Source organism: Rhinatrema bivittatum, chromosome 1, assembly GCF_901001135.1.
Source record: "Rhinatrema bivittatum chromosome 1, aRhiBiv1.1, whole genome shotgun sequence".
Lineage (NCBI taxonomy): Eukaryota > Metazoa > Chordata > Amphibia > Gymnophiona > Rhinatrematidae > Rhinatrema > Rhinatrema bivittatum.
The window spans coordinates 527,405,119-527,430,834 of record NC_042615.1 but is presented as its reverse complement, the minus strand read 5'-3'; the positions used below and the strand labels follow the sequence as shown (position 1 = coordinate 527,430,834).

At 42.5% G+C, this 25,716-nt stretch overlaps 1 protein-coding gene across 5 annotated transcripts in view; it reads left to right on the top strand.

Moving 5' to 3' along the window:
• The window catches only part of LOC115097476 (histone-arginine methyltransferase CARM1-like), a 296,952-nt gene that overhangs the window by 140,589 nt on the left and 130,647 nt on the right, over window positions 1-25,716 (top strand). For all 5 annotated transcript variants that reach the window (XM_029613378.1, XM_029613387.1, XM_029613361.1 and 2 more), the window contains 3 exons: window positions 2,431-2,537; window positions 9,120-9,224; window positions 22,127-22,237. In XM_029613378.1, the coding sequence (XP_029469238.1) occupies window positions 2,431-2,537; window positions 9,120-9,224; window positions 22,127-22,237 (323 nt within the window). The remainder of the gene's footprint in view (window positions 1-2,430; window positions 2,538-9,119; window positions 9,225-22,126; window positions 22,238-25,716) is intronic.

The following is a 25,716-nucleotide window of genomic DNA, read 5'->3' as shown; positions in this document are numbered from 1 at the left end:
TATTAATGTGAAATTTGCATACACAGTTTGTGATATGTCATAATGGCCTCTCACAAATTGATGAATGAGCCCGAGACTTTCTTACAACAGTTCTGTATCCGATAATGTCTTTTTCAATGTTGCCGAGATCCAAGCATGTTTCAGGGTGACAATCTGAATTATACCACCTTCACCTATGAATTGTTTCATTTGCTCCTGCACATTTAGCGCAGTGTTTATCTTTTCTGTCTCCCACTTTCTTTTCTCAGATTTGGGTAGAAGTCTTCTTCTCAATTTCACTGCAATTTGAGTCATAATGGTATTTAATGTTGCATTTATTACTAACAGACAGAATCTTGTTGCAAGGGAGACAGGTCTGTATAGTCTCTCTTTCTTTATTAAAAAAAAAATGCATTTCCCATTCAAGATTGATTCTAGGATTTTTAGCTTCCAAAGTTTGAATCTTCAGTGGTACATAACCGCGGTTGGCATATTAGTCTGTCATGTGGGATTCCCAAGGATTTGTTCATTTTAGCCATTTATCCATCTTCAAAATACATGTCATGGGCTAAATATAAGCAGGAAACATGGCAGGTTATTACAGTCAAAAATCAGTCTAACATTCTGCATTATATTATTTAAGGGCAATGGGCATGAAGCACTGGGCAACTGTTACAATTTCATTTACCATTCCCCTTCCAAACTTTTAATGACAAGTACATTTATAATTATTTGATTACAAGAATCTGAAATTACAATAACAAATTCAAATTACAAGTTCATGTATGCTAGCTAATAAGGTAAAATTGGTTTTTTTTGCTAGAAATCTCAGATAGGCTGCACCCTAGGTCAGGAGGATCACATGTGTTTAAAATACTGTACTTGGTGAATACATTAAGAGGGTAATGTATTATGAAATGATAGAAGACCTAGTAGAAACATATCAAAAATTTTGGCATATCACATTAATCACAATTCTAAAAAATTAAAAAACGATATAATGATCCCATATAACCTTTACTGTTACCCAAAAAAAATAATATGTAAAAATTAGTACAATACACGTAAAAAAACAGGAACAATTCACAATTCTCAATTGTCCAAATAACAATAAAATCATCACACACATGCAATCATTCAGACCACTAAGAACCTAAATTTAGCAAAATCTCCCAACTTTCTCCCAACATGTTTCACTACGCAGAGATTCTTCAGGGGAATCCACTCAATTGCAATTCAGTTTTTTACATATTATTTTTTTTGGTATATGTACTAGTAGAAACACAGGCAACCACACCCCAGGGTTTTGTTGGCAGGCTGTGATGGTAGAATAACTAATAGCTGGGTCTGTCTGGCAAGCTGCAAGTACAGTAAGAAACAGAAGTCCTAAAATAAATGCAGCCAGGTCGATCTGTCAGACTGAACATGGATCTTAGGGGGCCAGATGTTCATACAATAGCCATGCTGGTATTAGAGCAGTACAAAGCTTTGTGGTTAGACTTAGGAAGGGGAAAAGGCTGGGTGTGAACTACGTGGGGCACCTCATAGGCTTATCTGCCTAAGATGGATGAATACAAATAAGGAAGATGACAAAAACTGTCCTGGATCAGGAGAGGTATCTTAGAAGTGGTCACTCTCTATGGCTGGCAGCTGGGATAGATCCTTAGCAGTGTGGACAGGAATAACTGGGCAGACCGGATGGGCCCAGATGGTCTTTATCTACTGTGAGGTAAATTTTCAAAGACTCACTGAGCAGCTAACAAACATATGTGGCTGCTTTTAGTGAGCTAGGTTGTGGCTGAAAATTATCCTAAAGTCCGCTAAGCCAGTTTTATAGCTGAGTGGCTTTTAGAATGTTTTCCTTCTTTCTCTTCCACTCACATGGAGGTTTACCCCGAAACAGAAGTACCTCAAGAAATGTCATTACATTTCAAGCTGGACCTGCGGATCTCTGTTCTAATAACAATATCACCTATTTTTTCTCAAAGCATTCTACCAGATAGTTCACATGGTTACAAGGATCCTCCCTCAAAGTCCTTACGATTTTTGTTTGAATGTAGGGAAGTAAAATGGCCTGCTGAAGGTTGCAGTAATATGTAGCTGAGAAGGGAATCTCCCCCCCCCCCCCCCCTCGATCCCACAGATCTGTAGTTTAATCGCAGGGAGGCTAATTTTAAAAGTCATTTATGTAAGGCAATGCAGTGCTTCCCCAACAAAAATGTCATCTTCTACAATTGCCTGCTTGACATGCAAGGAAACATGCACCTTCACTTTGAAAATGAGTGTAATGTCTGCGGGTAAAATGTACTCAGGTAATACCCGCTGACCTTACACTGGCTGATAATTGCTCCCAAGCTACACTGCAAGCTTCCGTGATCTCTTGATTGTCTTGCTTTGTGCATCAGTTACCTTGACATTTTGCATTTCAATAGCTGTTGCTCCTGTTTTCAGAATGCAGCACATTTTCCAACACGTTAAAGAGATGCCGAAGCCAGAGGAAGGAGTGCTCGGTGTTCAGCCAGCGCACAGAGGAGGCCTCAGCTGCTCAGTACTTTCAGGTACAGACTGTTTCGGGACAGCTAGGAGCAGGGTTGCCACGTTTTGGGTGGTAACAAGTGTGAGCAGAATGGGAATTATCTTCTGCACAGACAGCAAATGGGCGCCGCCTGCGACAGGGGACTAAATCTGCCGTGGCGGCCGCTCTTTGAGGCTCACGGAAGGAATCCGCATTGATAGCTTTGTCACAATGCGGACTCCTTCTGTGAGCCTCCTTCTGTGCAACCACAGGAAAAATACATTTTGTGGCCTGAGATTAGGCCATCTGATTTTTCTTCAAGTTTCCTTTTTATTTTACCAAATTCCAATTTAACAAAATTCAATGCAGGCAAAGTCAGGACTTTTTTGGCTCATATTTTGAAAAACAAAGTAATAAACATAAAAGTTTGGTTTATATGAAATGCTGTACTTGGGAATTTGTGTATTTGTAAGTAAGTGATCGGGCCAAGCAGATTTACCATGACATTTCATTTTTTTTAGTTTTAAACAGCAAAATTAGCAAAAACATGTTTATTTTTTTTATATAGTTTGACATGTTAATACCAACAAAGTACATCATCAAGATTTCCCCTTCCCCATTCCTCCACAATTGTATTGCATAGCTGAGGAGATCTTAGAGGCTTAGGCACTAAAGCTAAGGTTATTTACCATGCACATCAGTGCAGAGTTACTCAGAGAAAGTTTCCTTTTGAAAATGTTCTTGCAGGCCCGCAGGTACAATATACCTTTAGGCCTGCAAGCCACACAGGCAGTTTAAAAATTGCCAGCTTTCTTGATTCTCTTTCTAACAATTTTTGTGTGTGCGCGCAAAAAGAGTCAGTCAGCAGTGCACACACACACACACACACACACTCACGGCTTTGATAAATCGACTTCCTTGTTGCTTTTTGAGTGTGACAGAGACATTTTTGCACACATTGTGAGGGACAGAGACAGAGAGTGAGTTTGCACCACAACTGCTAATTCCGTTTGGTAAATTGGCTCTGTGCTTGCTAAACACAGATGTGAACTCAGTTTGCGAACTAGATTGAGTATGTGTGACAAACAGACAAACTCATTCAGTAGTAGAGTTGCCTCTTAAGTACTGGTACAGTATCAGTTAATCCTGTTGTGATATCAAAACCCCCAGTAGGTACTTCAAATTCCATCATGCAACAGGAGGGAATGACAGGGACTGTGGATTGTCATTGTAATGGCACCGTCCACTGGGTTGAATGCACTGGAGTTAATTAACTCTGGCATGACCCCAGTGGATGACGTCAGTTGAAGAAAAACAGAAGAGAACATCAGATGTGTAGGAGCTGCTCAGAGGCCTGGGCTACGGGCGTGAGCCTGGCTGAGGCCCAGGTGTCAGAGCCCTGGCATCAGGAGCTGGCCTGTAGGCAAAGTCCCAGCATCGGGACCTAGCCACTGGGCTGGGCTGTGGCGTTAGACCTGGACCCTGCCCCTGGGCTGGGCCCCGGCATCTGGCCTGGGGCCTGGCCTCTGGACCAGGCTGCAGCATCAGGCCTGGGTCCTGGCTTTGGCCAAGGCCCAGGTATCTGGACACAGCCCGGCTGCTTCTGCAGATACCTAATGGATCAAGTTTGTTCGGGGGGGGGGGAGAGGGGAGTTCAGCCAAGGTGCTGGCATCACGCTCAAGCGTAAGCCACAGCACCTTCTTTGGGTCTTGGCCTATGCCTTAGGTGAGGCCCTGGCCTTGGGTCTAGGCCTAGGCCCGATCCATTCATTTAAAATGAATGCAAAAAATAAGATTCATTTCATTCGGGGCTCCCAATTTGTTTTAAGGCCCCCAAATGAAACAAATCGGCCTTATTCATCATGTGAATGCACATCCCTAACTGACAGCTAGGGAGTGTTAACAGGAACACCAGAGGCAGGGGCACAGAGGGGATGTAGTGCAGGAAAGAGTGGCCACCCAAAGTGGTGAAGACATGAGCTGTACCCTATCAACTAGTACTTCTTTCCTAGGGTTGCCAACTGGCTCCAGATTTTCAGGACAGGTTGATCCATAGAAACATAGAAATGACGGCAGAAGAAGACCAAACGGCCCATCCAGTCTGCCCAGCAAGTTTCGCACTTTTTTTTTTCTCATACTTATCTGTTACTCTTGGCTCTTAGTAACCTTTTGGTTCTATTTCCCTTCCACCCCCACCATTAATGTAGAGAGCCGTGTTGGAGCTGCATCTAAGTGAAAAACTATGGAGAAATAAATGCCATCATTTTTGTGCAAGGAAGTATTGCTGTTGTTCCCTTGCACCAAGTGACTTGTGAGAATACAAGAAAGTCAGCCAATACGACTTCATGACTGAATTCCTCCGACGCTTTGTAAGAAGCCCAAGATCACCTTCTGTTCAATGTGGAAGCTTGATTATAGCGAGGGGCGCAATGCTGGGCATACTGATAGACCTCTACCTAAGGCCAAGTATAATCTTTTTGCCCCTGCTCGAGATCAGCCAATAGACCAGAAAGCGAAACACATCCACTCACAGCCTAAGCAGGTGTGCCACAATGACTGAGGGCCATTTGGGAGGTTCCTCCTAACTACAAATGAAAAATGTACAGGATTCCTAGTTTTACCCTATTGCATGCTGGAACTTATTCTGATTTCCCTATTGCTTTTCCTAAGAAAAGCAAGACTATAAGTATCTGCATGCAGGGGAGTAAAACCAAGACTGGATCAACTTGTCCTGAAAATCTGAAGCCAATCAGCAACCCTATTCCTTCCCCACCTCAGTACACCAAAGATGAAATAGCTGGCAAGAGAGACCCTCGCCCCTCTCCAGAAAAGGAGACCCAGCACAAGTTTATGTGGCACGCTATCTCATAGAGCCCATTGGGCACATATTTATTGATTTATTGATTTATGAACATTTGACATTCTGCCTTTTCCCATAGTTGGTTTCAAGGCACATTACAATAAATTTAAATGCAGAGAGGCAATAAAACAGCTTATAATCAAATCAGAATTTGCAATTAATGAAGCATTGCGATCCAGTATAGGAAATCTCATTTGTGAATAGTTTCAAGACCCAATTGTGTCCATGTAGTTATAATACAGTCCTTCACAGAGGGTTCAGGAAGTTGGATCGAAGATGTGGAAGACACAGATGCATTGATATAGTGAACATACAAGCCCATAGTCTAGCCAGACCTAGCCAAGGTTGCTCAGAATTATCTTACCTACCCAGCATGCTCAATGGCAGGGAACATTATGAGCCATCATCACTCAAGGCTTGTACCAGCATTGATGGAAAGGTTGGGCTTTCCAGAATTTCCATGTGAGTGGCAAAACAACTGAAAGCACCTTGATGCCAGTATATCTAGCTGTCACGCTCCAGATATATCACTTCGGGAATCTTGCTGCCATTCTACCTCAGACTTGTTTTTCTTATATACTTTTTTCTTGTTTTCTATCCAGTGTAATGTTGAAATCAAATATTTCTTGATAATTTTTCAATTTAAAAAAAATATATATATATATATACATATATATATCTCTTAGAACATAACATTTGCCTCCTGGTTCAGACCAAAGATCCATCAAACCCAGTAACCTATTTCTAATAGTGGTCAATCTAGTTCACAGGAATCTGGCAGGATCCTAAAAGGTTGATAGATTCCATGCTGCTTATCCCAGATGTAAGGAAATCTAAAGGAAACCCCCTCAGACTACTGTAAGCTGTCTTATCTGGTCCTCCTTAAGATCCAGACCTACAAGGAATCCTGGGTGAAGGGAGGGAGCCCCTCACCAGAGTATAAGACCTCAGGGCCTAGAAGAGTTATCCAGGTGCTGGGGAACAAGCAGGAACCCAGTCTATGCAAAGACCCGCTATATGTTTGGTGTCTGTGTGCTACTTGAACTTAAGGTGAGCTGCATTCTTTGTTTGATTTTGCTATTCACTGTAAATAAATTGCACATAAAGGAAACAGCCAGAGTCTGCCTCCTTATTCTTCCTGGCTGCTTCCCAAGCCTCTGTCACTCGTTACCACACCAGGATAAGTAGTGGATTTCCCCAAGTCTTCCTTAATAATGGTTTGTGGACTTATCTTCCAGGATCTTGTTCAAAGCTTTTTTAAACCCAGTTACACTAACATTTTTTTATCATATCCTCCAGCAACAAATTACAGAGTTTAATTATATGTTGGGTAAAAAATATTTTCTCCTCTTTGTTTTAAATGTATTATCTAGTGATTGCATTGCATTGCATGCCCACTAGCCTTTACTTTTTGAAAGAGTAAACAAATGATTTCCATTTACCTGTTCCATTCCACTCTTTATTTTAATGACCTATAATATATCTTCCCTCAGATGTCTCTTCTCTAGGATGAGGAGTCCTAACCTCATTAGCCTTTCCTCATAGGGGAATCGTTCCATCTCTTTTATCATTTTGGTTGCCCTTCTTTGTACCCTTTCTATTCCGCTATATCTTTTCTGAGATGCGGTGACCAGAATTGCACACAGTACTCAAGGTGCAGTTGCTTCATGGAGCAATACAGAGAGATTATGATCATCTCTATTTTATTCTCCATTCCTTTCCTAATAATTTGTAGCATTCTATTTGCTTTCTTGACCACTGCCATACACTGAACAAAGTATTTCAACATATTATCCATGATGATGCCGAGATCCTTTTCCTGGGTGCTAACTCCTAATGTGGAACCTTTCATTGTGCAACTATAACTTGGGTTGCTCTTCTTTACATACATCTTGACATTAAAGATCATCTGTCATTTGGATGACCAGTTTCCAAGTCCTGCAAGGTCCTCTTGCAATTTCTCACAATCCTCATGAGATTTAACAGCCTTGAATAATTCTGAATCATTAAATCACCTTACTTGTTGTTCCCATCTTCCACCCCATTGTCTGATAGTGCTGTAGCAGAGAGAATGCAACTCAAACTTCATGATCAATTTTCAAATCTTAGTAATCTAACAAGGCAAAATATGATGCTAAGCAGAAACTTGAGTAGATATGTGACTTTCATGGCAGAGACACTTACTGTAAATTAATTACAGTTTTTTTCTTTTTTGTAATATTTTTGCACATTTTCTCTTCTATATTTAAATAAACTCTTATTAATATTCTGACATATGCCAGTCTGTATGGTAGGTGTGATTATATATGTTTCTTTTTTTGGGGGGTGTGGGAGCTACTGACCTTTCAGCCTCTGACTCTCATGTTTCCATGCACCTGAGGCTTATAGATCTGTGTTGCAAGCACATCTTACTGTGTAATTCCTAGGGGTGTGCAGGCCAATATAGGTCATTTAGTGTTGTGTCATATCATTTGAAGGTTGATTTTCATTTTTGTTAAATGTTTTTCTTTTTTACATTTTGGAGAGTGCACACTCTTCAGGAATAGTGCAGACTATGCAGAAACAGAGAGATGCATTTGTTCCTTGTCATTTCCAAATGAAACAATATAAATTTGTGCATTCGTTTCTTGTCATTTGAAAATGAAATGTTAGAAAATGTTTTCTTCCATCTTTTTAGTGTATACTATTGTTCAAAAATAGTGCATACTAAAATCATAGAAAAAAAACATGACTTTTTTTCTATTTTAGTTTTGAAAATGACATTCTCTATGTTTCAAACGAATGCACATCCCTAGTACTTCCCTACTCGGTCATGGAAGGTTTAGCAATACCAATCATTTGACACTATTAGACAAAATTCTACCTTTTTACAATAGCAGATGCTATGCCTGATCAGGTCTTTCAGCTTCCATAACAGAGCATACTATTTTGAGAGTCCTGAATTATTGTTAGAAAGTCCTTTGGCTTGCAATTTTCTAAGTTCATTCAACAAACACACAGGCCGATACAGTAAACGTCGCGGGAGAGTGTTCTGTGCGCGTGATACAGTAAAAAAAAATATTTAAATTAGGGCCCACGGCAAAATGAGACACTAGGGACACTAGCCCATCCCTAGCGCCTCTTTTTGGACAGGAACGGCAGCTGTCAGCGGGTTTGACAGCCGATGCTCAATTTTGCCGGCGTCGGTTCTCAAACCCGCTGACAGCCATGGGTTCGGAAACCGGATGCCGGAAAAATTGAGCATCCGGTTTTCAACACGTGAGCCGCGGGCCAATTTCAATTTTTTTTTTTAACTTTCGGGACCTCCGACTTAATATTGCCATGATATTAAGTCGGAGGGTGCACAGAAAAGCAATTTTTACTGCTTTTCTGTGCACTTTCCCGGTGCCCAGAGAAATTAACGCCTACCTTTGGGTAGGCGCTAATTTCTGAAAGTAAAATGTACGGCTTGGCTGCACATTTTGCTTTCTGAATTGCGTGGGAATACCTAATAGGGCCATCAACATGCATTTGCATGTTGCGGGTACTATTAGGTTTGGGGGGGTTGGACGCGCATTTTCGACACGCTATTACCCCTTACTGAATAAGGGGTAAAGCTAGCGCATCGAAAACGCACGATCAATCGTGGGTTAACAGTGCACTGTACTGTATTGGCCTGACAGTACATATTATCCAAAAAGTCTTAGTCTTTGCAGATTAACGTATGCATGCCTAGCAAAAATAATCTTAATTGTTTCTTTGATTTTTCATCTCCATTCTTTTTAGTTTTATGGCTGCTTATCTCAGCAACAGAATATGCTGCAGGATTTTGTAAGAACGGCTACATATCACAGAGCTATACTACAGAACCATATAGATTTTAAAGACAAGGTAAGCATTGCATCTTTTTTTTTTTTTTTTCAAAAAGATAGTATTGTTTCAGAATTATTTTATTGTAAGTTAAGATTTTACAAATTAAGGTTGAAACTATTCAAACAAAATACATATTCAAAGAAAACTAAGCAAAACATTAACTCCACAATTCCAAAATAATAAAATGCAAGGAAATACACCCACCATACTGGAAGAAAGTGCCAAAGTGACCACTTTGGGGCCATCCTCCAGGTGGAGGGTGCCATTTTTAAAGGACTAAGATGAAGGCAGAAGAGAGTGGGCATCATTCCTGCCCTTTTTTGGGCAGGATCCTGGAAGGGGTAAGTGAGGGCTGGGGTGGGAACTCCCCAGCCTTGAGAAGCTGAAACAGCGGGAAGGCCATGATCAGGCCATGACCAGGCTCCAGGTAGGCCCCAGTCAGGCTCTTGGCCAGCCCCGGACAGATTCTGGCCAGGCTGGATTATTTTTGCGCTGGATATGGGGGTCAGAGGAGCCCAGGGAGGCCCCATTTGGGCCAAAGTAAGCCCATCCTGGCAGACCTGGGACGAGTGGGCTTCCAGGGCCATGGGAGGTCCATTTTTTTTTAATTGATTTTCTTTTACTTTGTTTTGATTTTTTTCACATGTAATGTTGTTGTTTTTTTTCAGTTTGGAAAATGAGCCAAAATGAAAAAAAAAAAATTAAACAAATTGAAACATGAAAAAACTCCACCCCAAAACAAAAAAGAAACTGAAATAAAAACAATTGGGGGGGTTGCATATCCCTAATAAGCAATTCAATTATTGATCTAGTGCAATCAATGGAAAGTGTGTGTCTTGGTCTTACATCTAGAAGACTGAACATGATAGACAAACATCTGTCTGTGGTCTAAAAACCATAAATGTCCTGCTGTACTGGCTGTAGAATTATCCTTTAAAGTAGGGATAAGTTGGCATTTTATAAAATAATAATATTTAGTAATTTGTCTCCAATAGTAGGATACATAACTTCACTGTTGCATGAAGAAGTATCTTTATTCAAATATTGTTGAAAAGTACTGTTATATTGACTGAGTGTTGAAGCTTTTCATTTCTGAATGTGGTTAGTTTCAGAATCTACTCTGTGGCTAGAAGAAACACTTTCTGCTATCTGCTCTTCATTAAAACTATGATTGGTCCCACAGCTCGGCTGAGTTTGCCTTTGGTTAACTGAAAAAAAAAAAAAAATAACACAAGTACCAGACGGGAACACTGAAAACCTCCATCCAGCCACAGGCAACAATGGTGCAGGTTTCCTCATACCATCCCTGTCAGTGTGCTTCAGCTGTGCTTGAACAGGACAGCTGCTCCAATGCAAAATATATTTCAGGTTTTATCATTTGCCTTTTCACAGTGTACAGTAGCTGTTGGACACTTGTCAACCAAAACATTTGACTGCCATCTGCTCTGTCAGTATGTTGTATTTCTTGCAAAAATGACTTTCTCTCAGCACATATAAAAACAAAAACTATAATAATCCCAAGCAAATGCTATGAAGTTAGAGCAGCCTGAATTGGATGACACGAAAATTAGTTTAAAGTCTGTGGATAAAATGAACCCACAAAACTTTGCACCAGTGTGGGAAGTTATAAAATTATCTCCAAATTGCACTTTGTTAGCTTTATGGGGTAATTTTATAACTGTCCACATTGGTGCAACGTTTACAGGTTCATTAAACTTTAAACTAATTTTCAATGGGAAGTATGCATGTCCTTTCCCTTCAAAAATGATCTCACCAAAACTACCTGCACACATTTACATATGATAATTTATATGAGTAGCTTTTCAGAGAAAAATTATGCACATAGGTGTAGATTTTAATAGGTGCGCATGCGTGTCCATGTGCTCGCATTACCCAGCACGCACATGGCTGCGCCGTGCGCACATACACCCTGGATTTTGTAATTTGAACGCACGGTGCGCACAGTGTGTGCAAGAGGGGGGGACAGTTTTGCAAAATTCGTGCGGTGCGGTGCGGTGCGCACCGCACCGCACGAATGGCCGGGGTGCGGTGCCGCATCCCGGCCTTCCCTAGCTGCTTCCCAGTCTGTTCCAGTTAAGGAGCGGAGTGGGAGGGAATTTCCCTACCCCTACCCTAACCTCCCTTCCCCTTCCCAACTCCTAAATCCAGTTTTTTTTTTAATTTACCTTTGTTGAGCAACTTACTTCAGCTCCCGAACTGAAGTAAGTTGCGCGCGCCGGAACAGCCCCCCTGCCCCGCCCCTCCCCGCCCCCGCCCCTTGGTAGAGGCCTGGCTCCTGTGCGCGTAACGGGGGTTACGCATGTGGCTGGGCCCCTTCTACAATGTGTGCGGTGCGCGCAAGGCCCAGCTGCGCGTGTAACCCCTGGACTATACATGCGGGGGGAGTTTTAATATTGACCCGTCGTTTTTGAAAACTCAATGGAATGTGCAGAAGGGTAAATCCTTCTCTACCCTCCTCATAAATGTTTCTTCGCAATGCAGGTAAACGTACTTGCATAGAGGCTCCTTCTCATGTACTTTTACCCGTATATAGGGTGGGCAATTTTCTAGAAGCTATTTCTGTGGGTAAAGCACTGTTTTACCCATTCAAATGGCTTTGAAAATTACCCTCCTTATGTTAAAAAATAAATTGACCATGCCCCTAAAAAATATGGTGTAAGCTTAAATTACTACTAATTTTAATTATTAGAACTGTCTATCGGTGCCATCGCCCATAGCAAGGCTGCCATATTCACTATGGGCTCAAGTAAGCCTCAGAGGCTGGCTCTTACTTTAGTTGAATAGCATTCAAACATTGTGTTTACCTGAATTTTAATTTTTGTAAAAGGGGATATTTGGCTGCTCTGCAGTCTTGAAAATGTCAAACTTATTTAAAAGGGCCTGAAAAGAGTGCACAGGAAGTAGTGCTTGCCTAAATGTTCCCTTTTGCCTCTAGTCCCACATCCAAAGAGATTTTCATCCAAGTAGGTACATGACCTTTATTCACCTCCCCAGGGCCTCTCTCTAGAATTAATTCCAGCTCATCTCATGTTCTACAAGAGCCATCCTCCCAAGCATTGGGGAGGACACATCCTGGAACTGTGTCAACATTTCTGTCTCCTGCTTTATTTCCAGGGTTGACAACTGGAAGTCCATCTCTACTTGGTATTTATGTTGTAGATCCCCCTACCTGAGGACTAAGCTGATCCTCACCATCCAGCCTCGTGATTAGTAAGGCCTTCTGGGTAACCCATAGTTTTTTAGCAAGTCAATGTGAAAGACTTGGTTCAGACCATAGACTGGGACACTCAGTAATCCACAGGATCTAACTTTTCCTATACCTTAAATAGCCCTCTATACTAAAGATGTGCAGAGGAAAAATTTTTGTTTTGGTTCATTCATTTGTTTCGAAGGGCACCTGCATTTGATTTGTTAATTTCAAACACAAATAAATTTGTTTATTTGTTCATTCATTTACCATTAAACTCATTGGGGAAAGCACTGCAGCCTGTTTTAGACTCCAAAATTGGGTTTTCTCAACAATTCTAATAAAACTGGTGAGTAGATATCATCAGAAGGGGGAAGGCATCCCAATGCTTCAAGACTATGTCAACATGGCACCGAAGGTGGCATAAATAGTCTAAGGTACTATAAAGGGGTGCCAGCAGTGGCAGACGTTCTCCAAGGCACCATCAGAAGGACAAAGCAGCATCAAGAGGGAGAAGAAAACCCTGAAGGCTTCAAAAGAGGGCACCAACAACAGTTGCATGAACCCTCAAAGGCAGCATGACAAGGTGGTATCAAGACTGGCATCAGTATCTAAGGGCACCATGAAGGGGGAATGAAGCAGAAAAGGTGTGCCTTGGGGCACCGATAAAGGGACAAAACAGCACAAAGAGTGGTATCAACACACCAAGGCCTCATGAGAGATGCAAAACAGCCCTACCCAACGGCAGAACTCACCTAGGTGTAGAGTCTGGGGTATGCAGTAAGGCAGAGCAATAACAAGACCCTCAAGCTTCAAAGCCTGGGTATGGAAAGAGGACCCCCTAAGGTGCAGGATAAGGCATAGAGCAGCAAGGCAAAGCGGTAGGAGAGATGTCAGGTGCAGCGTACAAAGCATTGCATATCCTAAAAGCCTTTTCCATATTTGCTCCACAAAGAAACCTGACTGAAGACTCCTGTCTCCCTGATCTGGCAGCCAACCCTTCAGCATCTTTCTTATGTCTGAAAGAATATTGCATGAGGTATGGCAGCTATCCATTAACTGATGCTCCATCCCTGCTGGAGCTGCTGCATGCCCTCCCCTCAGCCAGGCCCCCTCCAGTGAGCCGTCAGGGAGAGGTAAGTGTGCATAGCATTCGTGTTGGACCAGATATCGCTGGTGAAATGCATACTACTACCCTCTGCCTTAGCCAGCTGTTCCTATATGAGACTAGAATACTGATTGTACAGGGTAAGGATGACCTTCCTACTAAATGTAGTCCTGAAGGCATTTTGTAATTGTAACATCTGCAGCAGATGCTTAAAGCCCACATTCTCCTCTATCTGCAGGGGGGGCAGGTCATCAAGGACAAGCTTTTTCCCTGATGATTCTCATTACCATTTTAGATGTTGCCTGCCTTTTGTACGGCACTGTGCTATGGAACGCCACCCCATTTCCTCTACGCTGGGTTGCTGCTTTGGACACAAGACTGAGGACCGCCGGCCTGCCACCTGACTGGTGGAAGGGACCATGGGATCAGATTGAGGAAAGGTTTTCCACTTTCAACCCCTTTCAACTGGCTTTTATTTGGAGTGGCAGAAGGGGGGTCCCCGTGCTAGTATTGCCACCCTCCCCTGATGCCAATGCTAATGGTTGCTGCTTCTGCAGGTGATGCTGATTACCAGCATTTGTCAGATGCCCCTCTTACTTCCTTCGATGGATAATCCTTTTTCCAGTGAATACATTGGCAAAATGCAGGTCCTCCCTCACTTCAAAGTGCCTCCAGATCAGGGAATGTCTTCTGTGATCTCTTCTCTATATCCTTGGGGGCTGATGCTGGCACTGGAGTTGAGGTAGAGGGTATACCCTGAGGAAAAATGCCAGGGACCTCACTCACGCTTTCTACCTCTGCTGCCTGCTCTTCCTGGGAGTGACTCTCAATACCATATTCCACATCACTAAACTGGAGGCTTGGACACTACTGACTAATTCTCCCAAATTTTCTTTAGCTGCTAGCTCTTCAAGCTCTGATTCAGAGAATCACAGATCAGATTCTTCCTCAGAATCAGTTGATTCCTTCACTGCCTCAGAAACAAGAACCAAAGAAGGAGTTTGTTGCATTGTACTTCTGCTATCATTGCCCTTCTAATGCCAGTCTTGGATGTATCTCCCACCCTTTCCCTCTGCTCCAAAACAAGAGGGAGAGGAACGGGCAGCAGTAGCACATGCTCTTCAAATTTCAAATTCTTCTGCATTAAGTTGCCTTCCTCTCCTGTCTTTCCAGATCTAAAAAAAAAAAAAAGTCCCTCTTCAATGTCTTTTTTTTATTGCTGCCCTTGCCAACCCTTCCAACATCCCCTCTTCTCTCTTCTCCGATATGATAAAATTTGTTGATGTGCACTGTACTAGTTTGGATATTACAAATGAATTTGATACTGTAACAGTACCCCTCACTGTATGGAGCACTGTATTATACACACACATATATATCGTGTATGTATGCTGTGCTGTGTATAGAATTGCTGACTGACTCCACACAAAAAAAACTGATAAACACTAACAGACAGAAAAGACTGGCAGCCTGGTAAGACTCTTCAGTCTCTGAGCATGTACTGCTGACCTCACTGGTGTCCAGACAGAGACAAAAAAATGAATAACTCTGCTGCAACTGTAATTTCACACTGCTTTCCACCCCGACTTCCCCAGTGAAGAAAAAAAATCAAAATCAGCAGCAGTACACTGCCTCACTTGCTGGTACAGTGAGTGTGTGAGTCCACTGAAGCATCCCTTTAACAGTGCCATAGTTCAAAGTTTGTAGCTTTTTTAAAACTCTGTGAGAGCTTGTAGTATAATTTCCTTCTCTGACAACAGCTAAAGAGGAAATACAGAGCATCTTGGACATGCTCAGACTTTACAGAGGGAGGATGATAGGATTACTGGATACAGATAGCCACTAAAGGCTAGTTAAAAAGATGCTGAACTGTGATTTGTCCTCTGGCTAGACTCCTTGCCAGTTTGTTTGGCCTTAACTCTGACAAGGCGGTGAGGTTACTCAGGCAAGTGCTGGTTACTATAGTTACCAAGTTTTTTTCCCCCTCAGAAGTGCGCAGCCATTCATTTAAATGGGCCAAAGAAATGAATGAGAAACATTAACAAAAGGGACAAATATTTTGTTTATTTGTGGGACCCATCCATTCATTTTGGGTGCCACAAATGAAACAAATATGGGCATTCGTTTAAAAAAAAAAAGTACATCTCTACTCTCCATTTAATGAGTAATTGTTATGAAATGCAGGCATCAACACCAGCATCTGGTCCCCAGGCTGAAAGTTGAGAGTATGTACACTTTTATTATCTGCTTTCTATAGTATTCTTGAATCTCTAGTAGGTGTTCCTATGAAAACTGAGCCACAATATCTAGCCTAGTATAACTTAGTTACATAATTGACCATACTGAATTTCTTATCCTTTCTATATTACCATAATTCTTGAAAACTCTCCATCACCTTGGGGCTGTCTTCCAAACTCTAATTTAAAAAGAAAGGTAAAATCCCATAGAGGTTCTGTTACCGCATAGATTAGGAAGGACAGTCAACTATTCCATTCCTTTAGGTCAGTTTGAGCAAACTTCTACATCATAGCCTTAATTAGAACGTTCATCCAAACCATCAGTCAGAAGGGAAATTGGCTTGATATGGAATAATACCCAGTCCTTCTTAAGTAGCCATGACCTAAACTAGGATCCCCAGTCTGTCAGTATCCCACTAGGAATCCCAATATGATAAATGATTTTCGCTACCTACCATGTTACTACATTGGTGGCTGTATTCCATAAAGGCAATGTCCATGAGAACCAGGTAGTCTGGTTAATGACCACTAGTGTATAGCTAATGGTCCCTTGCACTCTCATCCAAGGGACTCACTATATCCATTGCCATTCAGGTAAAGGGTTCTTCTATCATATGGAAGGGAATCAAATGGGTATACTCGGGTAACTTTTGCAAGGTCAGCTGACCCTCTTTGCAGGCCTTACAAAAATCCCTCTTATTGATAAAACCCAGGCCAAAAGAATAGGGCTAGTATCCATGCTTCCTATATAGCCTGCCAGAAGGTGTGAGTGAGCTAAGGAAATTACTTCCCACAGGAAAGGTGCAGCACTAGAAGTCTTATAAGAAATTTGCTTCCTTCAATATTCTGTCCTATGCAGGACCGGCACGTCCATTAGGCGAACTTCGGCAGTCGTCTAGGGGGCCGAGCCATAGGGGGCGCCAAAGAGCAGCCACATGGTGCCACAAACAGGGCCTATCCCGCTCGCGGCAAAGAGAAATAGAGACTGTGTGCTGAAACAGGTAGGGGGGGTGCGACCGGGGGAAGGGGGCGTGACCGGGGGGGGGGGGCAGCGCAAGGGTTGCCTAGGGCGTCCAATACCCTTGCACTGGCCTTGGTCCTATGTGGAATAACAGACCATTCTCCAGAGAGAAGGTGGCACTTTATTCATTTTTTCATCATCTCATACATCTATATTTATTTAAGAATCTTTTAACCCACATCTTCCATCTCATATTCAGTGTGGCGTACATAAATGAACACTTATAATCATCAGATACATAAAGACAAGAAAACAAACAAACACATAACATAAAATTACAGTTAAATTTTGCTACAGTAGGCCTCTGCAAAATACAAAGCCTTCACCAGTTTCTGAAAAACTTTTATGTCTCTGTACATAAAGTTGATGGCATGGAGTTCAAAATAGTTGGCGCAGAATAAGAAAAAGCATGTGAGCATGTTATAACTTATAACTCCGAACTGAGGTCAAAGCCAACAGGTGAGCATCTGAAGGCCGAGGTGCTGGCTGTAGAATGTTCATCTGGAGTTTACTAGCGAGCGTACAAGGAGCATCACAATATAAAAGCTTGTGCATAAGAACAGCTATCTTAAATCTTGTCCTCTGCTTAATGGGAAGCCAATGAAGGCCATGCAAAACAGGTGTTATATGATGTATACCAGAACAACAGGTAGGATGAGAAGTTAGCCAGCTAAATGAATATCTGGACACACATCTGGCTACATGCTAGCTGGCTAACAAGTTAGGTGACTAGAAATTACCGGATAAGTTAGGGGCATTCTGGGGGTGTAACTTGGAAGAATTGAATTAGCTGGCTGTTAACCAACTAACTCCGATATTTAGAGTTAGCTGGTTGGCTTAGCAAGCGATAAGGCCCTAATGCACGCGATAAACAGGAGTGGGTATGGGAGGGGGGGGGGGGGGGATCCTGACCTTGAATAATTTGAGTCCTATTTTCTCTCTCTCCTTTTTTTTTTTTTAGTCATGTCATTTCTCAGAGAGCAACTTTAAACATTTTAAATTGGTAATCAAATTCCTAAATGCAGTGTGCACGGCAATGAAAGATCTACCTTTTTTTTTTTTTTACCTCAGATTCAATTCAGATTGAAAACTGTTTAATGGCTTAATCCAATCTGCTTTTAATTCTACATGTCTTTCTGTCTTATTTCAGAAGGACCTGTAGCTTTTCTAGCCTTGTACCAAAAAAAGAATCTGAGATTCGGTTATATAAGAGTCTACCCAGAGGCACAAAATTAGAAATGTTCCGGGCAAAATCGTCTAATACATTTTAAATAGGATAAATTAGGATTGTAACAACTAGTGTTATGATGCCTTTTGAAATGGGAGTTTAATGTGTGATTTTAGTGCTAGGGAGGTATTAAAGATCACTGAGTGAATTGTATGGTCCTGCCTCTTCTGAAAGGTCAGTGAATGCCAAAGATACTCATTAGGGAAGTTAACGAGAAACAGCACTGTTATAACATAAGGCAAGTTAAAATGCAGCAAAAACAAATTTAATTTGCCTTGGAATTTGTTCTTAGCAGGTATAGTGTGCTTCTCTTTTTGTTTATACCCCAATGCATATTTATATGGTGTCCCTAGAAAGACATTAGCAATGGACATTTAAATAGCAATTGAAGGGTATCAAAAAAGGAAAAGAAAATTATATCTCTTGCATGCCACACTGAGCAGTGTCTTCCAGTCTCCCGTGCACCGGACTTGACGAAATCTAACCAAAGTGTCATTAACGTTTGCACGCTGTGAGGATATTTGACCCTACTGCACTTGCTAACCTTTCAAAGTAATTTGTCATGAAAAGTAGTCGAAAGAGAAATGCCGTTCCCCTACACATTTCATTACTAAGCTGTCAGTGATTAACTTTAGATACTTTCTGTTTCCCACTAAAAAAAAAAAAAAAAATCTCTAACCTTTATTTTTTATTTTGCTTGTAAAAGAAACATGGATGCATAAAGAAATAATAAAAAAACCAAACAAACAAAAGAAAAAGAAACAATATCCAAACATTACCTTAGCCTCAACAATAGATCACCGATAGAAGGGAGGGGAGGGGAGGAGAAAATCTAAGAAACCACATAATCAAGAAAAATGCTTAACGGATCGAATCATAACCCCAGTTACATTGGCTGCCTACTACTCCTGAGGGAATTCTGCTCAAAAAATTTTTAAATTCTGCGCACAAAAACTGAAAATTCTGCAAACTTTATATTGGTCAAAATAACACAATTTATATGACAGTCTGTAAGTAATTACATTTTAAATTATTACAGAAAAAAGTTATAACTTAAAGTTGCAGAATTTTAAATATTTTGAGCAGAATTTCCCTAGAAATTCACTGTAAGAGTGTCCTTTCCACATACACACACCCTCATACAGGCTCCCTCACTCTCTCGCACATACACATCCCCACATACAGGGCCCTCTCTCTTGTATACACACCCACACAATCTCCCTTTCTCTTTCACACATACATCCTCATACCGGCTACCTATGTCTCTCTCTCACACAGCCCTTCACACAGGCTCTGGCTCACACATACACAATCCCTTCACACAGGCTAGCACCCTCACATACACACAACCCCTTTTTCATACACTTGAGCTCCCAATCTCTCACACACATACACACTCCTTCACAATCTCCTCATATAGGCTCCCTCTCTATGAAACCCACACTCAAGCATCCCCCCCCCACCCACCCTCTCTTACCTCCCATGCTCTCTCTCACACCCTCCTGCTCTCTGTCACCCTCCCCTCATATAGGCTCCCTCTCTGAAACCCACACTCAAGCATCTCCCCCACTTCCCCTATTACCAACCAAGCTGTCTCTCACCCTCCCCCACACCCCCTCTCCTCTCTCACACAACATTCTCTCTCACCGGCATCCCCCTCCCCTCATATAGGCTCCCTCTCTCTGAAACCCACACTCAAGCATCCCCCCCACCCATCTTCTCTTACCTCCCATGCTCTCTCTCACACTCTTCTGCTCTCTCTCACCCTCCCCACCCCCCTCTTACAACCATGCTCTCCGTCACCCTTCCCTCTCTCACACACACATTCTCTCTCACCAGCATCCCCCCCCCATGCTCTCTCTCACACCCTCCTGCTCTCTCTCACCCTCCCCTCCCCTACCAGACACACATTCTCTGACACCGGCATGCCGCGGGATGCGCGCCGTTCATGGTGAAGATGAAGGCCCGGTGCCCCATTCGCGGTGAAAAGGGAAGGCCCCCGTGTGCAGCGAATGGCGTGCCGGGCCTTCATCTTCGCCACGAACGGAGCTCAGCAAGCTGGTTCATAGAAATCTGGCCCTCTGTGGAAACTAATATAGTAGTCATAGAAACTGTCTGCCAAGCTTGGACTCCCTCTGTGGTGACCTCCACAATGGGGTCATCAGCTGGTGTTGAGTACCATATTGTTACTGTCTCGTTCTGTTGGTGGCAAGCAGTTTGGCGGGAAAAGATAAACCTCATCCACAAGCCGAACAAATGCTCCCTCACTTGTATTGGTCAGCTTGGTTCCATGAATGAAAAGATCATCTGTCCTCTGCAGCATCAGGTTAGAGGGAGAGGGGTCTGAGGGGAAGATCTGCAATCTCCCCTTTCTCTTTGGTGGCATTTAGAAGCAGATAGCCAAAATAAAAGGTAAAAGAAAAACAGCCCTGAGGAAAGATTCTCTAAAGCATTGCTCATGACGCCATTTTCACTTCTCCGATCCTTAATCTTTAAAATATGGAAGTATTCAAAAGTGACTAACAGGACCATATTTCTATTGGAAAAGGCTCAATATGCCTCTGAAACAGCACAAAAATCTGATTTACATGAGTAAGCTAAGTATCTTCAGGAATTTGGCTTCCTCCCTGCTGTGGCCAGAAGATAGTGGCCCCCGCCCCCTAATGTTATCCCTGTGGGGCCACTTAAAGCTGCAGCAATGCTGGAGTGGACTTGACCATCTTCCTGCTTGCCTACCTTGTGCCTTCTAACACCTGGCATTTGGGACTGGGATTTGCTCTCAGGATCTATATCTGTGCTACAGTACCTGAATGTAAACCAATGTGCTATCTCAGATTGAATGTTGGTATATAAAAATAATAAATAAATATTACAAATTTAGCTGTCAATAACATACAGTGGATTATTTTTTTCTTAAATTTACCAATTCCTTTATCATCCCACCACCTTAACATACTCAATTCCAGAGTTAAAATGAAAGGCACCGCTACCATTTGTCCAATTAAGTGTTGAACTCTCCCTCAGAAGGACTGCACCATTGGACATTCCCACCACATATGCATATATGATCCCACTTGTCCGTATCCTCTCCAACAAAGAGGAGATGAAGTGGTGCAGAACTTATGAAAAAACAATGGAGAGCGATATGTGCATAGAATTAGTTTAACCATACGTTCTGCCATAAGGGTGCATATTGAGGGCCTATGTGTATTGCGCCAAATTATTTTCCACTCTGCTACCTCAAAGCGGCGATGTAATTCAGTCTCCCACTGCCTCCCTGCAGCTAATGAGGGCTCTTTTTCCAAGGCCATCCTGATAAGAGCTCTGTATAACACCAAGCTAGCTTTATGATATATTGGGCCAGGCATCAGAGCTCGTTCAGTTAAATTGGGGGTTACCCAGACCCACCCTTCAACACTACACTTATTCAGCTCTTGTATCAACTTGTCATAATAGGATCTTGTCTGTTCTGAGATCTCAAACTCATCCTGCAGGTCCACAAAAGATTTCAATTGCCCTCTTCATAAATATGTCTCAGACATCTTAAATCTGCCTCCCACAAGGCAGAAAGGACAGACGGATCCCTGCTTCTCAATCCTAAACCTAAGTCCCTATACCTATTTATTTATTTTTTTATTTATTTATGAACTTTTAATATACCGACATTCATAGAACACATCACGCCGGTTTACAATTAACTCAAAGAAAGGAAAATTACATTTAACGGGGGGTGGGGTGAGGGGAGCAGGCGAGAAAAGAAGGGCTGGGAACGAGAGGGACTAAGAGTAGAATACTGAAACGAAGTAAAGAGGAGAAAGTGGAGAGGAACCAAAATAGCTATAGATTAGAAACTTACTATATTTACATCGTTGGGAGAGGCCTATAGACCTAGAGGCCCATAGACATACTGGACAAGCAGTAAGGGGACTTCTCCGATTAGCCCGTCTTCCCCCAATAGATATTGGAGTTTGTAATATAATGTAATATAATGGACATAAGATCCATGGGTAACCATTAATATATATATATATATATGTATAGTTTTTGCACAAAGGTAAGACCTGAAGGCTCACTGAGAACATATTGTTGATGCTCAGCTTTTGCTGCCTTCTTTCAAGGTTGTCTTGGATGTTGGTTGTGGATCAGGAATCCTTTCATTTTTTGCCGTACAGGCTGGAGCTAGGAAAGTCTATGCAGTAGAAGCCAGTTCCATTGCAAAATATACTGAGGTAAGTGTGTTGAACTCATTTGATTTATGATCTAGTGGTTTAATTAAAAAAAAAATCATGTATGCAACACTCATTTGCAAGTATACTCATGCAAAAATAAAATTGCTATTGTAACACCTCTTCCACTTGGAGTCACCTTCCCACCCTGAGGAGCAATGGGTATCTCACCCAGAGTGGAGTACGATTACTTTTGGGCCATGGATTGGGGGCAGGTTAAACTGCAGGGCCAAACTGGACCCAGGACACACACTAACAAAATAAAAAAAACCCACAGTCCACGCCAATTGTTGTGCTCCAAAACAAAAAACAGTTTGCTTGAAATATCAGTCCAGCAGAGAAAACATGAACAATCAAAAAACAATTCCTAATTCAATTCAGTAGAGAAAACAAAACAGTTAAAAAAAAAAAAAATTCACAGTCCGCTTCTCTCAAGCAGGCTTCTCTCACTCAAATCATCGGCCTACCCAGACCCAAAAACACAGTCTCTTGTCCCAGTTTCCAGTACTCACAAAGTCTCCGGAATGGCTCTCGGAAGGCTCCCTCCCTTCTCTTTAGGTAATGAAGTGTCCTCAGCCCTGCACTGAGCTCCAAGCCAGGCACCGTTTCTCCTCCTGGTTCTGGGGGCTCCCAGTACAGCTTCCTTTCCACTGGTTGTCCTCTATATAGCTGCTACGCATTCAGTTCTTTACTCAGGTCTTCTGAGAGCTTGGGCGAGCACCCCTCCTGAATATCTCTGCTCCCCGGCTGCATGCCTCTGGAGAGGGTCTCAGTTACCCTCGGAAAAACCCCAGGTCCACAATGAGCCATCACCACGGGTTACATACTCTTCTTAAGCACCTGTAGCACATGTCAAGTCACTATGTATGCCCCCTTTCTTACAGCCTTTACCCCTTTGGAGAACTCTCCTTCTCTGGAACTTTCCCTAATTGTAAAGTACACCACAATTCTTAAAATTAACATGTCACACTTTCTAGGGGCCCCTAAGGAGGGACCACACTATCGAATTCCTTTAATTTTTAAAGTGCTTGTAAGGGTCAAAGGTATGGCCGAAAAATCTTAAATTCTGCAGACCAGTTCTTCAGCACACACACCGAACAGATAAAGGCTTTTCCATACACGTGGCAATTCTGTAACACTGCGCACAAGCTAGCCTGCAAAGATGCATACAAAGTTACACCAATTTTCAAAGCAGACCTACACACATAAGTCCACTTTGAAAATTATCCCACTGAAATCTGCCTGCATAAACGTCTCCCCCCCCCACGGAATGTTTCCACTCAGTTCAAGTAAACCTATGCACAAACATGACACACGGACATACATGTACCCGCACATCGGGTGGGCAATTTTACAAATGCCCATTTCTTTGGCCAAAACACTGTTTTACCATGAAATGCTAAGGTCAATTTTCAAACTTTATGGGCAGTTTGTGGGTCCAAGGGTATTTTAGAAGTGCATTCTGATGCATGTACTTAGCCCTGGACCCACGCACAAGCTAATTATTCAAAGGGAAACTGCTGTTGAGATTCCAGGGCCGGCAGGGAGCAGGGGAACTTTTGTACCTACACATCTTGCGCTGCTTTACAGGGGTAAAGTATGCTTGGAGATTTCGAAATTAAAGTTTACCTTCCCCGCCCTAAGCCCTCCCTGGCCCCGCCCCTTATCAATGCAGGCACATTGTGAAACAGTGCGTATAATTTTCCCCGATGAGGAAAGAACAGTTTTCAGCCCTGAGAATTAATCTGAGGAACCATTTAGTAACCTGCAAAAAATCCTTTGAATATTTTCTTCATGGGATGAAGTGTTCAGAAGGTTTAAGCCGCTAACTTCAGGAGTCAGCTGGTTAAACCGTGACAATCGAAAATTGAAACCCACCCCCCACACACCTCTCACTGACCAGTTTTAATCAAGCTAAATGTGCAAGATGTGCAAGACATACGCATTGAGCTGGTTAAAAAATGGGCAGCCTGAGAAGCGGGGGTTAGGTTAGAAAGTTAAGCAGTTAGCTCTGATTTTCAGCACTGATTGCCTAACTTGGTCAGGCAAGTCTATGTGCGACACTAGCAGTTCTAAATCCCACTAACCAGCACTCAGCAACCCTTCCAAGCCCCGATGCAGGGAAGAAAAGTACCCCGAGCACTGCTCCCCCCCCCCCCCTTCCCTCCCTCCTGTCACCCAGTAAGTTATTAAAGAGTATTCTGATGCTCCTCTCTCTTCTTCCTGGTACCAATAAATCCAATAAATAAAAAAATGTGAACCTGGGCCCCCCTCCCTCCCTCCCTTCCAGCACCCCCATGAATCTCTTAAACCCTCCCCCTCAGAACCTCTGGAATTCCCCTCACACTATTCCAATGCTCCCCACCCACCCCGAATCGGATCCCTCTCCCACCTACTACTCCTCTGGAATTAGCACTTACGATTCTGAAAGGTCCTCTCTTCACCTGAAAGACTGACAACAAAATAAAATCGAAACGGGCTTCTTGTGGGTATTCTGACTCTCCTTATGCCTCAACACAAGCCTCGGGACCCAGCTGTGCCCATCCAAACTGCCTCACATCTGTCAAAATTCCTGCAAGGACCGGGGTTTACCTAGCTGGGCTTAGCGGGGCCTAACCAGAGCCTCCCCGGGCCTGTCCGATCCCCCCATCCCACCTTCTAAATAACCTCAGGGGCCAGGAACTTCCCTGTTCCTCGTTTACTTCTTCTGTGGGCGTCTGGCATGTTGTAAAAGGGCAGAGCAATCCTCACTCACTCCTGCCTGGTAGATGCCAAAGTGATGTCACTTTGATGCCGCTCAGGAAGGCCGGTGCTGATATTTTTAAGTGCACAAAGATGGGACAGGAAAAAGTGGTGATCACTCCTTTCCTATACAGTGTGCCAGATCCCCACGGAAGAGGTAAGTGGGGCTTAGGGAGACCCTGGCTAGGCCCAGTTAAGACCAGCCGGGTAGTCCCAGGGACTGTGGGGATTTTGAATGGCAAATGGAGGGTTGAAGGGGCCTGGCCTGTGCTTCTGTTGATGTTGAATGGGGGTTAGAGGGGCTCCAGGATCCTTTTTTTTGTTTTTTGACTCACGAAAATAAAAATACCCTGAAATTGGAGCATATTTTTGTAAGAAGCCATTTTTGATTTGTTGCATTTAGAATGAACCAAAAATGGCTTCATTTGCCCTATTTTTTTGCATTCTTTTCAAAGGAGTGCACATCCCTACCTAACTGGTTAGGTTCAGCTGAAAATTTGCCCAAAGATAATCTATTAAAATTAACTGGTCATCTTTACTGCTCATTGCTAAAATTCACCCAGTAATGAAGACAGCTAGAATCAAAGTGTTGATGTTACCTTTTAAGCTGAATTTTTTATATGTCATGAGAGAAGTACAAAATATTATATTAATTCAGTTTTGCTTTTGATAGTACTGATTTCTTTTAAGTGAAAAATATGGCTCATTCTTCTATAATCCTTGGCCTTTCAGTCAATTAA